At 40.9% G+C, this 16418-nt stretch overlaps 1 protein-coding gene across 19 annotated transcripts in view; it reads right to left on the bottom strand.

Annotated features, from left to right (window-relative positions):
- LOC138758568 (cAMP-dependent protein kinase catalytic subunit alpha-like) overlaps positions 1 to 16418 on the bottom strand; it is a 361343-nt gene that overhangs the window by 106218 nt on the left and 238707 nt on the right. For all 19 annotated transcript variants that reach the window (XM_069927682.1, XM_069927690.1, XM_069927679.1 and 16 more), the window contains one exon: positions 2196 to 2257. In XM_069927682.1, coding sequence (XP_069783783.1) covers positions 2196 to 2257 — 62 coding nt within the window. The remainder of the gene's footprint in view (positions 1 to 2195; positions 2258 to 16418) is intronic.

Here is a 16418-nt window from a genome sequence, read left to right as displayed (position 1 = left end):
CCCTATGAACTTCCCAGGAAATCCTGTCTTCTCTGGTTGGTGTATAAGTAGTTGAGTGCAAAGAGGCATGCTATTGTAAAGCTGAATTCCTTACGATGACAGCCTTGAAATGGAAGCCTTCTTGCCTTTAAATCAGGAGGTGAGAGAATTCAAACCTCACTTGGGCTTACATAGTTTTATCAAGAGTGCTGCAGTGGCAGAGGTTCTTTGATGAAAATAAGCTTTTTCCTTATTCCTCTCTAGTATATATAAAAAAATCTAAACAGACTATTTGAAGACTGAGAGTTCTGAGCGGGTACTTCAGCTAATAATTCTGCATTCAAAATCACAAATAAAATTATCTGGTCAAGTATATCACTGCTGTACATAAATTTGCTGCTGGAGTGAAACTCACTTGGCTGCCAAATGTCTCCCTAATATAGAATGAGGCTGTTTGGTAGTCATGAAAATTCAACATAAATGCAAGGGTTTTTTCTTTTGCAGGGAACACAGACACAATTTCACACAAACTCAGTAAAATTTGAAAACCCCATCAATAATGAAGCACTCAATTCTTCCTCTTCAAAACTTAGATGAAATACATCAAATGGAACCCCCGAATTTTGGTGCCATGGAGGAGAGGTATCCTGGTAGCAAAATTCATGGGGTGATGCCTTCCCTTCTCCCCTCTTGTGTAAATGGATTTGTTCAAGGATGGTTTAGACATAGAACATTACAGCACAGTATAGGCCCATGATGCTGTTCTGACCTATACACAGTAAAAACCAGTTTTCTGGAATTCAACCAACAGCAACCTCAAACAACAGGTAAAAAAATAAATCGAGCAACATATAAACCTTTGGGGAAGATGGAGGTAAATCTACAGCCAACGGAGAGCTTTGGTCATGCTTTGCTCACAGCATCTGTTTGAATAAAATGGCCAGGCTGAAGAGCTAGTTGATGCCACTTGTCGTTGGGGTGACTCTTTATCCCTGCTTAGCAAGAGCGTTTATCTTTATTAGTATATTATCAAGTATATTAGTAAGGTTTAATCTGTAAACTTGGCTGGGGGTGGGGGGTGTTTAATTATCTATAATGTTATTGTTCATCTTTGAGGCGTCTCCGTGGAGGGGGAGGAACCTGCAGAGGCAGTGACAGTTAAATGTTTTCAAAGAATGTGATTGAAAATAAAGTAAAATGCTTTAAGGTTTATATATTCATGCAAGTGCAGTTTGTTCAGTGTAAGTACAGTATTTTTGTCTTTTAAACTGTTTATTCTTAATGCAGGTGTACTGGTTAGGCATTGTAAGTCTCAAGCAACTGGAAAAACACTTATCTGGCATCTATCAATCCCTATAGGTGCCAGATACCCTCCCACCCTACCTCATAATCCTGGATTTTTCTTTCATCCATGTACCTGTCCAAGAGTCTCTTAACTGCCCTTATTGTCCCAGCCTCCACCACCACAATGCATTCCAGGCACCCTCAATTCTCTATGTAAAATTCTTACCTCCGATGTCTCCCCTAAACTTTCCTCCCATGAACTGATCTGGGGTAGTTCAGTGAACATCAGAAATAGGAGCAGGAATAGGCCATTTGGCCCATCGAGCCTGCTCCGCCATTCAATAAGATAATAGCTGATCTGATCATTGACTCAACTCCATCCATCTGCCTTTTCCCCATATGCCTTAATTCCTTTTTTATATAAAAATCATCTAACTGAATTTTAAATAGGTTAAATGAAGTAGCCTCAACTGCTTCCCTGGGCAGAGAATTCCACAGATTCATGGCTCTCTGAGAAAAAACAGTTTTTCCTCATCTCCATCTTAAATCTATTCCCCTGAATCTTGAGGTTGTGTCCCCTAGTGAATGGAAGTCCTGCTCCAGTACACTCTTGGCTTTAGGAGACCAAGTACCTCTACAATATGACCACAAACTACATGGATACAGATTTCTTGAGGCAAGTGCCTTCTGAGGTTTGTCAGGAGGGAATAATGCCCAGATGATGACAACACTAGCCAATAAGCCACGAGAAAGTGAGAATTGGGTTTGGTATCAAGCATTACATACAAATATTGACTCTAATCTCTTCTTTCATTACTCATTACAACAGAAAATTGATTTCTTAAATTTAATTTGCTTTTTGTGTATCTGGATGATTGGAAAACACATGACCTACCTATGTTTAGCTCTCTGGAAATAGATCTGTGACTTACCTGTGCTGGGGATTCCCATTTCTGTAAGAACTCCTCTCTTGCTTTTTCTAAGTAATCTTTCACTGCAATAAAAGAACAAAAATATTTCACTTTGTTCAAATGTCATCATTTACACAGCTGCTGGCCTTCAGGATCAATAATTTCAATGCAGATTCCAATAAATCAGAATTTCTTAAATATTTATTTAAAAACCCACATCGAGTCTTTGTCCCAAATCTCATGCAATTGCTCTAGCTAGGAATGTCTTTAAACAACCAAATGTAGAACCACAAGTCATGTAGCAGACTATGGTGATCTTTTAAAGCATTGATGTGACAGATTCCCAAAGAATCTTGTACCAGTGAATTAAAGCAGCAGCTGTGAATATGAATACAGCTTGCTTGCCCATTGTGTCACTCTGCAACAGATCCAAATACAGATGAGTGTGAGATCCTGCAGAATTAAAGAGTATTTGATCAATTCCACTGGAAAACCATGAAGTGATGTTGGAGAGAGTTGAAGCCAATGCATCAAATTGTGCAATGCAGATCACAGCAACTCAGAGAAGACAAGAAAGATTAATCCAGTTCCAAAGGCAGGAGACATCAAGATTTTGTAAAATTACTGCAAATTATATTTACTTCCACGAAGAGAATTCCAAGAACTCTACACCTCAAAGTTAAACCACAAAATAAACTAAAATCCCTTGAATTTCACTGTAGCTACAAAATTGAGGATATGCACCAAATCAAATTCCATATATCAGCCATCCTTATTGGTCCATATCAGGAAGTGAGGGTCAAAAGATAGACAGACGCATACTAATCACAAGGTGAGGGAATCCATGCTGTGGAATCTCACAACTGTAATACCCTCTACCTCTGCAATAATTAACAGAAATCAGACCACCGTAATCCCATGATCTATTAAACACCAAAATGTCTTCACTCCCATTGCCCCATCAGTCTTTGCCTTGAATAATGGTCAGGCTCTTCAATGTTAGTGTCAGTAGTGTCCATACTCCCTTGATGTGCACAAGTTCAACTCCTCGCTTCCCTTGACTTGAATGATATTACTTTGCAACTGCCTTTCAGATACCTGCCTGCCAATTCCAGTTTTGAAGATAAAAGTCAATTGTTCAAAAGCTCACCTCTATATCTGAATTGGGCGCAAGTATTCTACAGCTGAAAAGATCAGCGTTTTCGCATCATGCTTCGGTATGGAAACTCAGATAACAGAGAGGACATTAAATTATATCTTATGCAGTTGATCATAGTTTTCAGAGCAGGTTAGTTTCAGAGCAGGTTAGTGTCAGAGACTCACAGCATAGAAACATGCCCTTCAGCCCATTGAGCCAGGTCTAACCATCAAGCACCCATTAATACTAGTCTGCATTAATTCAATAATAGTAAAACTCCTAGTATCAGGAGTTCAAGCAACCAGCAAAAAATTCAAGGAAAATAAATAAAACACATTAAAACAAATAAGAATAAAATAATAGGTAAAAAAATATGCAAGTTTTAAATTGTAAAAGTAAAAGTAAATCATTGGTGAAGAAAGGAGTAAATATTCAGCCAGCGGAGTGCCTTGGTCTTAGCGGCTGTTTGAATAAAGTTGTGTGAAACAGCAATGGCATCGCCCAGGATGAAGGGCTGGTTGATGCCACTCGCCATTAAAGTGTCTTCTTATCCCTGCTCAGTAAGGGTTGGTCTGGCAAGAGGCTTTATCTGTAGACTTGGGGCAGGGGGTTAATTATCTATAATGCTATTGTTTGTCTTTTGGGTGGCTCCGTGGAGGGGGACGAACCAACTGTTTATTCTTATTGCAGGTTTATTAGTTGGGCATTGTAAGAGAAAGTCTCAAGCAACCGGAAAATATACTTATCCAGCATCAACCAATCCCTATAGGTGCCGGATATCAGGGGTTTTTACTGTATTTTTATTTCCTCCATGTTCCCATCAACTGCCCCCAGATTCTACCACTTACCGAAACACAAGGGGTTGTTAACATTATCCAATCAACCTAGCGACCAGCACATTTTTGGGATGTGGGAGGATGTGGAGGGAGGCGTGGACCTAACCGGTCAAAGGGAAAATGTGCTAACTCCCCAGACACTACAAGAGGTCTGGATCCAACCCAGGCTGCTGGTGCTGTGAGCCTAGTTTCACTGTGCTGCCTGTTTAGTAGCACAGCTACTGTTCCTGTAGTCTGAAATAAAACATGAAACACCACAAATACTCAAGAAAGATCACTAAGAAAGGTACAGGGTTAATACTTCAGGAAATGATGCCATCAGTTTATAATAAAAAACAAATTATTAACGTCAAAACCGCTGTAATCCAGAATTCAAGCAACTGGCAAAAAAAAAATCAAGCAAATATTTAAAAGAAACAGGTTTAAAATTGATGCACTTGACAGTTAGTTCACCAATCCATGCAACACGCAATCTTATGTGACCAAAAAATCCAGATAGGTGCTGGATACCAGGGGTTTTACTTTTGTACTTCTGTTACTCCAGCTGCAGATGCTATCTGAACATATTTCTAGCATTCCTTTACTTATTTGCTCTCGGGGGATTACCCCATCAGGGGAACAATTAAATCAGTAGTTGGGTGCGACCAGGCTGATGTGGCTCTTCCCTGACTCATTAAGCAGTCAAACATTGGAGACTATAGAAATGGCAGAATATTGAGGCACAAAAATACGTACAAGCAGGAGATTCTTTTAGTAATATGGTTTGGATCAAGTCTGATGGAGATTCGGCACTGGGAAAAATATATCAAGGGAGAGGTCAAGAGCTCTTCTGTAATTTCTTCAGTGGCTGCCACTTGTGTGGTCACTTGGTGGAGAAGAGAAGAATTTGGCTGATTTTTTTTGGGATACACATGTCCAAAACTACTCATCAGTAACAGAAGTGTTTTGTTGCAGGAGCAGATGCCTTTGATTATGCAGGAAACAACAAGTTTTATTCATTTTTAAGAATGTGGTGTTGCTGTCAACATTTACTGCCCATCACCAAATGTCCTAGAGAACTGGTGGTGAGATCCATCTGCTGGAATCATCTTGCTAAAGTGACGCCCAAACTTTTGGTGGGTAGGGGAGGGTCAGGAACGAGACCCAACGACAATGATGGATCAGCAATATTTAGTGGCATGTCAAGATGGCGAGTGATTTGGAGAGGGAACTTCATCTCTCGTGGATGCACTTTGGAGATAGGGAAGGATTGTTAGGGTGGTGTTGATCAAGTAGGCAACTTTAGAACATTCCAGTACAGTACAAGCCCTTCAGCCCATGATGCCATGTCACCTATGTAAACCTACTCCACAACCAAACCCTTCCTTAACACACCCTCTATGTCACCTATGTAAACCTACTCCACAACCAAACCCTTCCTTAACACACCCTCTATGTCACCTATGTAAACCTACTACACAACCAAACCCTTCCTTAACACACTCTATTTTACTTACATTCATGTGCCTATGTAAGGGTCTTTTGAATGTCCTGATTATTACACCAGCAACCACAGCCATGCATTCCAGGCACCCACCACTCTCTTGAGTAAAAAGAAACTTACCTCTGACATCTCTCCTAAATAAGAGTGAAGGTACAACAAGCTGGTGTGGGTATAACCTTAACTTAAAGTACCTTAAACAAATGTCCTCTGATAATAGCTACTGTCGCCCCAGGAAAATTAAATAGATTGTCCACCCTATTTAAGCCCCTCATAATCTTATATAACCCCCTATTAAATCACCTCTCATCCTTCATCACTTAACTTTGACCTGGATGAGTCTCTGCTCCTTGTATGTGGCCATATCTGCTCTCATCCATGCAAACTGAGAGTACTCTATCATGTTCCTGATGTGTCTTCTGGATGGTTTTGGAGCTTCAGGAGGTGAGCTACTTGCCTCTGACCTGTGGTGGTAGAATTTTTATGTATGATCCAGTTTCAGTTTCTGGTTGTTGGTGACCTTCCGCCCAGGATACTTGGAAATTCTGGGATCATTCTGCCAATGGATGGCAATTGAGTTGGTTGAATGTTTTTTTAGGGATTTATCACCGACAGGCACATGTGATGCGAGTGGTACTTTTACCACTTTTCAGCCCATGTCATTCAGTCTCATTTTCTGAGTCAAAACTAGAATAATGAGTGAATGTCTATTTTTCTGAACCTCATGATGGAAAGAAAATCATTGATGATGCAGAAGAAGATGTTTGGGTCGATGACTCCAATCGGTGTCCTGAAGCTGAGTTGATTCACAAGCATCTCTCTTTGTCAGCAGAATGAGCATCACCATCGGAGCGTTTTCCTCTTTGATCTCATTCTAGAAAGAGGAAAAGCCAAGCTGGATGAACCACTCAATCACCCTGCATGAAAGTGGTTCCAAATTCTTCACCTATGACTTTAAAATGAAGGGCACCATTACCACAATACATGGAGACAACCTTGGAGCTGGCTTCTCCGTATAACTGATTACTTGCCCATCTCCACTCCAGATTTGAATTCTCAGTATTACTGAGCTTTGAGCTGATTTGTTAACTGTGGGAGCTAATATCTTTTGCAAGGCACATGCAATGCTTTGTTGCACCTTTATCAAGTTCTAGTTGAGATCTCACTTTGAGATGCGTCGGATGTTCATCCTGGTTGACCATTCTACATTCTTAACTGAGCTAGTGTCGAGGGTAAGGGATATACTGGATTACAAGGAGCAGATTGTGGTGGAATACAATTCTCCTGCTTCAGGTTTGTACTTAATCCATCCAATTAGAATGATGGTAGTCCCACGCAACGCCATGTCCATGGAGTGAATATGGCACTGTGGCCTTGCTACTTTCAGCTGATGCTCAATATGGAAGAGCACCGATCAACTGAGAGAGGAGGAGTGGTAGTCGAGATGAAGTGAAGCACTAAAATCTTCAGACGCTGTGATTGCAGTAAAAACACACAGAAATGCTGGAGGAACCCCTGCTGGCCTCTCAGTATCCATAGGAGGTAAAGATACATTACCGACATTGCAGGCCTGTAATTTTAAAATTTTAATTTTTAAATGTTTTAAAATGTAAATTCTAGCTTTAAAAATTTAGACATACAGCATGATAAATGGCCCTTTCAGCCCTTGAGTCTATGCTGCCCAATTACACCCAATTAACCTACAACCTGCAGTACGTTTTGAAGAGTGGGAAGAAACCATAGCGGCCAGGGAAAACCTACCCAGACATGGGGAAAACGTAAAAACTCCTTACAGACAGAGCTGGATTTGAACCCTGGTCCCAATCACTAGTGCTGTAACAGCAATGGAATAAAGACTGAAGAATGGCGAGGGAAGTGTCCAGACCAACAGTTAAAATGCATTAATTGGATACGCTAAGAGCAAACGTGAGAATTAATCTGGCTCTATGAAAGGAGATAGGGAAAAGGGAAAGTGGGGACAGGAAGAGCACTGGGGGAAAGTGGCAGGGGGAAGAAGAATGGGAGAGTTTAAGGGAAACTGGAGCAGTCAATGTTAACGCCATCCGGTTGGAGGTTGCCTTGCCTATGTTTGACCTGTTGCCACGAGGTTGAGTACTCTGTTTTTTTCCTTCTCACCTGTATACTTTCCTACATGTACCTGTGGTGAGTCTATGCTGCCAATCGGGCAAGGCATGCCAGGGGAATTGTGAAGGCGGGGTCTGTAACGTATGCTATTTTGGCTTTTGATTTACAAGCTTATGGGATAGTTCCCCCAATTTAAATACCAACCTCTAATTTTGCCTTTAATCCTGACGGGAACATACAAACTCTGTACTCTTAAAATTTCACCTTTGAAGGTCTTCCAGTTACCTCACACATCCTTTTAAAATATTCTCTTTTTGATTTTCAAAGTATCACACAAATCCAAAACAACAATAAAATCTCTCTCAACAATTTATATATTACATTCAGAGACCTATTATCTCACACCCACCCCACTCCCTTCCCACCTAATCACACAAGAAAAAGATTATGTAAATTAAACAAATATGAAGAACCAACAATCTATTGAGTCACCGACTCTTAAAGGAACCAAATATAAACCCAAAGTAACATAAAGGAAAATAAAAAAGATACGAAACAAGAGCATGACTTCTGCGCCACGACCCACTTCATTCATTGAACTGTTGGTACGGATTTTTACCTTTCTTCTATTTAGGAGGGGTTTAGCTATATCTGTTTACCTACATGTTTCAGATAAGGCTGTGTATATATCTGTGTACCTATATGTTTCAGATAAGGCTGTGTATATATCTGTGTACCTTAATGTTTCAGATAAGGCTGTGTATATATCTGTGTACCTACATGTTGCAGATAAAATTGTGTATTTATCTGTGTACCTATATGTTTCAGATAAGGCTGTGTATATATCTATCTACCTACATGTTTCAGATAAGACTGTGTATATATCTGTGTACCTATATGTTTCAGATAAGGCTGTGAATATATATCTGTGTACCTACATGTTGCAGATAAAGTTGTGTATTTATCTGTGTACCTACATGTTTCAGATAAGGCTGTGAATATATATCTGTGTACCTATATGTTTCAGATAAGGCTGTGTATATATCTGTGTACCTACATGTCTCAGGTAAGGCTGTGTATATATCTGTGTACCTATATGTTTCAGATAAGGCTGTGTATATATCTGTGTACCTACACGTTTCAGATAAGGCTGTAATATATATCTGTGTACCTACATGTTTCAGATAAGGCTGTGTATATGTCTGTGTACCTACATGTTTCAGATATGGCTGTGTATTTATCTGTGTACTTACATGTTTCAGATAAAGCTGTGTATATATCTGTGTACCTACATGTTTCAGATAAAGCTGTGTATATATCTGTGTACCTATATGTTTCAGATAAGGCTGTGTATATGTCTGTATACCTACATGTTTCGATATGGCTGTGTATTTATCTGTGTACTTACATGTTTCAGATAAAGCTGTGTATATATTAGTGTACCTACATGTTTCAGATAAAGCTGTGTATATATCTGTGTACCTACATGTTTCAGATAAGGGAGTGTATATATCTGTGTACCTACATGTTGCAGATAAAGTTGTGTATTTATCTGTGTACCTATATGTTTCAGATAAGGCTGTGTATATATCTGTGTACCTATATGTTTCAGATAAGGCTGTGTATATATCTGTGTACCTACATGTTTCATATTAGGCTGTGTATATATCTGTTAACCTACATGTTTCAGATAAGGCTGTGTATATATCTGTGTACCTACATGTTTCAGATAAGGCTGTGTATTTATCTGTGTACCTACATGTTTCAGATATGGCTGTGTATATATCTGTGTACGTAAGGCTGTGTATTTATCTGTGTACCTACATGTTTCAGATATGGCTGTGTATATATCTGTGTACCTACATATTTCAGATAAAGCTGTGTATATATTTGTGTACCTACATGTTTCAGATAAAGCTGTGTATATATCTGTGTACCTACATGTTTCAGATATGGCTGTGTATTTATATATGTACTTACATGTTTCAGATAAAGCTGTGTATATATCTGTGTACCTACATGTTTCAGATAAAGCTGTGTATATATCTGTGTACCTACATGTTGCAGATAAAGTTGTGTATTTATCTGTGTACCTAAATGTTGCAGATAAGGTTGTGTATTTATCTGTGTCCCATATGTTTCAGATAAGGCTGTGTATATATCTGTGTACCTACATGTTGCATATAAAGTTGTGTATCTATCTGAGTACCTATATGTTGCAGATAAGGCAGTGTATATATCTGTGTACCTAAATGTTGCAGATAAGGTTGTGTATTTATCTGTGTCCCTATATGTTTCAGATAAGGTTGTGTATTTATCCGTGTACCTACATGCTGCAGATAAGGCTGTGAATATATATCTGTGCACCTACATGTTTCAGATAAGGCTGTGTATATATCTGTGCACTATATGTTTCAGATAAGGCTGTGTATATATCTGTGTACCTACATGTTGCATATAAAGTTGTGTATTTATCTGTGTACCTATATGTTGCAGATAAGGCTGTGTATATATCTGTGTACCTACATGTTTCAGATAAGGCTGTGTATTTATCTGTGTACCTACATGTTTCAGATAAGGCTGTGTATATATCTGTGTACCTACATGTTTCAGACAAAGCCATCTTCAGCGCAAACTCCGGGAGATCCAAAATGAGTGGTGGACTAGCCTCGCCAAACGAACACAGCTCAGCGCGGACATTGGCGACTTCAGGGGTTTCTACGAGGCTCTAAAGGCTGTGTACGGCCCCTCACCCCAAGTCCAAAGCCCGCTGCGCAGCTCAGACGGCAAAGTCCTCCTCAGCGACAAGATCTCCATCCTCAACCGATGGTCAGAACACTTCCAATCTCTTTTCAGTACCAACCGCTCAGTCCAAGATTCCGCCCTGCTCCAGCTCCCTCAACAGCCCCTAAGGCTAGAGCTGGATGAGGTTCCCACCCTGGATGAGACATATAAGGCAATCGAACAACTGAAAAGTGGCAAAGCAGCAGGTATGGATGGAATCCCCCCAGAAGTCTGGAAGGCTGGCGGCAAAACTCTGCATGCCAAACTGCATGAGTTTTTCAAGCTTTGTTGGGACCAAGGTAAACTGCCTCAGGATCTTCGTGATGCCACCATCATCACCCTGTACAAAAACAAAGGCGAGAAATCAGACTGCTCAAACTACAGGGGAATCACGTTGCTCTCCATTGCAGGCAAAATCTTCGCTAGGATTCTACTAAATAGAATAATACCTAGTGTCGCTGAGAATATTCTCCCAGAATCACAGTGCGGCTTTCGCGCAAACAGAGGAACCACTGACATGGTCTTTGCCCTCAGACAGCTCCAAGAAAAGTGCAGAGAACAAAACAAAGGACTCTACATCACCTTTGTTGACCTCACCAAAGCCTTCGACACCGTGAGCAGGAAAGGGCTTTGGCAAATACTAGAGCGCATCGGATGTCCCCCAAAGTTCCTCAACATGATTATCCAACTGCACGAAAACCAACAAGGTCGGGTCAGATACAGCAATGAGCTCTCTGAACCCTTCTCCATTAACAATGGCGTGAAGCAAGGCTGTGTTCTCGCACCAACTCTCTTTTCAATCTTCTTCAGCATGATGCTGAACCAAGCCATGAAAGACCCCAACAATGAAGACGCTGTTTACATCCGGTACCGCACGGATGGCAGTCTCTTCAATCTGAGGCGCCTGCAAGCTCACACCAAGACACAAGAGAAACTTGTCCGTGAACTACTCTTTGCAGATGATGCCGCTTTAGTTGCCCATTCAGAGCCAGCTCTTCAGCACTTGACGTCCTGCTTTGCGGAAACTGCCAAAATGTTTGGCCTGGAAGTCAGCCTGAAGAAAACTGAGGTCCTCCATCAGCCAGCTCCCCACCATGACTACCAGCCCCCCCACATCTCCATCGGGCACACAAAACTCAAAACGGTCAACCAGTTTACCTATCTCGGCTGCACCATTTCATCAGATGCAAGGATCGACAATGAGATAGACAACAGACTCGCCAAGGCAAATAGCGCCTTTGGAAGACTACACAAAAGAGTCTGGAAAAACAACCAACTGAAAAACCTCACAAAGATAAGCGTATACAGAGCCGTTGTCATACCCACACTCCTGTTCGGCTCCGAATCATGGGTCCTCTACCGGCACCACCTACGGCTCCTAGAACGCTTCCACCAGCGTTGTCTCCGCTCCATCCTCAACATCCATTGGAGCGCTCACACCCCTAACGTCGAGGTACTCGAGATGGCAGAGGTCGACAGCATCGAGTCCACGCTGCTGAAGATCCAGCTGCGCTGGATGGGTCACGTCTCCAGAATGGAGGACTATCGCCTTCCCAAGATCGTATTATATGGCGAGCTCTCCACTGGCCACCGTGACAGAGGTGCACCAAAGAAAAGGTACAAGGACTGCCTAAAGAAATCTCTTGGTGCCTGCCACATTGACCACCGCCAGTGGGCTGATAACGCCTCAAACCGTGCATCTTGGCGCCTCACAGTTTGGCGGGCAGCAGCCTCCTTTGAAGAAGACCGCAGAGCCCACCTCACTGACAAAAGGCAAAGGAGGAAAAACCCAACACCCAACCCCAACCAACCAATTTTCCCTTGCAACCGCTGCAATCGTGTCTGCCTGTCCCGCATCGGACTGGTCAGCCACAAACGAGCCTGCAGCTGACGTGGACTTTTTTACCCCCTCCATAAATCTTCGTCCGCGAAGCCAAGCCAAAGAGACTAAGAAAAAGACATGTTTCAGACAAGGCTGTGTATATATCTGTGTACCTAAATGTTGCAGATAAGGTTGTGTATTTATCTGTGTCCCTATATGTTTCAGATAAGGTTGTGTATATGTCTGTGTACCTATATTTTTCAGATAAGGTTGTGTATTTATCTGTGTACCTACATGCTGCAGATAAGGCTGTGAATATATATCTGTGCACCTACATGTTTCAGATAAGGCTGTGTATATATCTGTGCACTATATGTTTCAGATAAGGCTGTTTATATATCTGTGTACCTACATGTTTCAGATATGGCTGTGTATATATCTGTGCACTATATGTTTCAGATAAGGCTGTGTATATATCCGTGTACCTACATGTTTCACATAAGGCTGTGTATATATTTGTGTACCTACATGTTTCAGATAAGGCTGTGAATATATATCTGTGTACCTACATGTTGCAGATAAGTTTGTGTGTATATCTGTGTACCCACATGTTTCAGACAAGGCTGTGTATATATCTGTGTACCTACATGTTTCAGATAAGGCCGTGTATTTATCTGTGTACCTATATGTTTCAGATAAGTCTGTGTATATATCTGTGTACCTACATGTTTCACATAAGGCTGTGTATTTATTTGTGTACCTACATGTTTCAGATAAGTCTGTGAATATATATCTGTGTACCTACATGTTGCAGATAAGTTTGTGTATATATCTGTGTACCCACATGTTTCAGACAAGGCTGTGTATATATCTGTGTACCTACATGTTTCAGATAAGGCTGTGTATTTATCTGTGTACCTATATGTTTCAGATAAGTCTGTGTATATATCTGTGTACCTACATGTTTCACATAAGGCTGTGTATATATTTGTGTACCTACATGTTTCAGATAAGGCTGTGAATATATATCTGTGTACCTCCATGTTGCAGATAAGGTTGTGTATATATCTGTGTACCCACATGTTTCAGATAAGGCTGTGTATATATCTGTGCACCTACATGTTTCAGATAAGGCTGTGTATATATCTGTGTACCTACATGTTTCAGATAAGGCTGTGTATATATCTGCATACCTATATGTTTCAGATAAGACTGAGTATATATCTGTGTCCCTATATGTTTCAGATAAGGTTGTGTATATATCTGTGTACCTATATTTTTCAGATAAGGTTGTGTATTTATCTGTGTACCTACATGCTGCAGATAAGGCTGTGAATATATATCTGTGTACCTACATGTTTCAGATAAGGCTGTGTATATATCTGTCTATGTACATGTTTCTGATAAGGCTGTGTACCTACATGCTGCAGATAAGGCTGCCAGACCTTGATATTTTCTCCCTAAATTGTATGTGATTTTTTTCCGTATTCCATCGTGTTGGGAATCAGACTTCCCATATGATCGCTATACATTTCCTGGCTACCGCCAAGGCGACCTTCTCAAACTGAATTTGGTTTCTGAACAGTTTAAAACACATGTCCATCATGTTTCCCAGAAGGTATGATTCTGGATCCTGTGAAAAATCCACCTTTGTAATTTTTTTCAGAATGTTCCCCAGGTCCTCCTAGAAGGAACTCACCTTTGTACATAGTCAGGTGGAATGGATAAAGGTTCCGATCTCCATTACACAACTTAAAGCACATTTCAAAAATTTCTGATTTGGATTTATGCAATTTTTGTGGTGTGAGGTACAGTTGATGCATCAACCTGTACCTGGCATTAATAACAGCTGTCATGCTGTCCTGACACAGGTCTGACCAGCACCACTCGTGGATTGTTGTGCGCAAGTCAGACTTATATTGCACATCCTTGCCCAAAAACAACATCCCAATCCACACATTCTAGATCTTTTAAATTTGATTTGGAGAGGGATGGGAACCAGAGTGCCAAAGCTGATAGAGGTGTGGAGGAGGCCATTAGCAAAATTTGGTTGCAGGAGGGGCAGGACTGGCAGCTCAATGTTCCAGGCTTCCATGGCTTCAGATGTGATAGAATGAGGGAGATGAAAGAGGGAGGAGTTGCATTGCTCGTCAGGGAAAATATCACAGCTGTGCTCAGAATAAAACAGACCAGAATGCTCATCTGTTGAGGCTATATGGGTGGAGCTGAGGAACGGGTATGACCACACTCGGGTTTATTATAGACTGTCCAATAGACAATGAGAATTGGAGAAGCAAATCTGTAGAGATAGCAGACAGCTGCAGGAAACAGGAGGTTGTTTTAGGAGGCAATTTTAACTTTCCACATATTGACTGGGCCTCCCATACTGTAAAGGGGCTGGATGAGGGTTTGTCAAATGTGTTCAGGAATGTTTTCTAAATCAAATACTTCACTTAACATCCATGATACATTCTATGAAATAGGGCGTCATGCGATGTGGACGTTGTGCGAACACTATATTACACACTTAGCAAAGCTATATGGGATATTGTAGTGTACCTGTAAACTTTTTATTTGTAATTTGGGATCAGTGTGCGGACTTACACAGGGCTGTGGGGAGAGAGCGAGGCAGTGGGATCAGTGTGGGCACCGACATGCTGTGGGGAGAGAGTGGGGCAGTGGGATTAGTTGGGACTGATACTGGAATGTGGGGAGAGCTGGGCAGTCAAACCAGTTTGGATATATAGTGTACAATTTCCTATAGCTAGAGATTGCTTTGTCTAAATTTCTGCAGACTTACTCGCAGTAACTGAATAATTATTGGACCACAGACATATATGCAGTCAGACATTGCCCAAATGGTCATTAAGCGGTGCATACCTGTGTACAGAGGAACCAACTAGAGAGTGCAATACTGAATCTCCTATTAAGGAACAAGACAGGATAGGTGATAGAAGTATGTATAGGGGACTATTTTGGGTCCAGTGATCATAATGCCATTAGTTTCAAGTTAATGATGGAGAAGAACAAGTCTGCACTTTGAATTGGGATTCTAAATTAGAGAAAGGCCAATTTTGAGGAACTGAGAAAGGATCTCGAATGCGTGGATTGGGATGTTGTTTTCGAGCAAGGATGTGCAAGGTAAGTACAAGACCTTCAAAAGTGAAATTTTTAGAGTACAGAGTTTCAAGTCAAGTTTATTGTCATCTGATTTTTCAAGTACAACTCGACAAAACAACGTTCTCCGGTCCTTGGTGCAAAACACGCAGACACACAACCAGGCATAACACACATGCAGAAAAATAATACATATGCATGATAAGTATTTTAGTAAATACATATTGATTTGTGCAAATAAGTGTCATGGATGGTTAGTGTGAACATTTCCTGCCAGGATTAAATGCAAAGTTAGCAGGCAGTGGGAACCTAGGTTTTCGAGGGATATTGGAGATCTGGTTCAGAAGATGTGATGTGTATAGCAGATATAGACATGATGAGTATAAAAAAATGCAAGAAAAATCTCAAGAAAGAAACCAGGAAGGATAAAAGAATGCGAGGCTCCTTCGGCAGACAATATAATGGAAAATCCTAAGAGTTTCTACAGGTATATTAAGAGCAAAAGGCTCGTAAAGGACAAAATTGGTCCTTTTGAAGATCAGATTGGTCGGCTTTGGAACTAAAAGAGATGGAGGAGATCTTAGTGTTTTTTTCTTCCATCAGTATTCACTCAGGAAACTGCCACAGAGTTGAGGAAAGTAAGGAAACCAAGCAGTGAGGTCGTGGAAACTATATAGATTAAAGAGGAGGAAGTGCTTGCTGCCTTAAAGCAAACGAGGATGGATAAATCTCCAGGGCCTGACAAGATATTCCCTCGGACCTTGCAGGAATTGCAGTAGAAATTGCAGGAGGACTGGCAAAAATATTTAAAATGTCCTTAACCATGGGTGTGGTTCTGGAGAATTGGAGGATAGCTGATGTTGTGTTGCTTAAAAAAGACTCCACAAGAAATCCTGGAAATTATAGCCTGGTGAACCTGATATAAATTTTAAAGCGTTCAGATATACAAGTATTTGGTTAGCCAGGGACTGATTATGGACAG

Source organism: Narcine bancroftii, chromosome 3 (genome assembly GCF_036971445.1).
Source record: "Narcine bancroftii isolate sNarBan1 chromosome 3, sNarBan1.hap1, whole genome shotgun sequence".
Lineage (NCBI taxonomy): Eukaryota > Metazoa > Chordata > Chondrichthyes > Torpediniformes > Narcinidae > Narcine > Narcine bancroftii.
The sequence above is the reverse complement of the archived record's forward strand: the minus strand, read 5'-3'. Positions and strand labels throughout refer to the sequence as shown.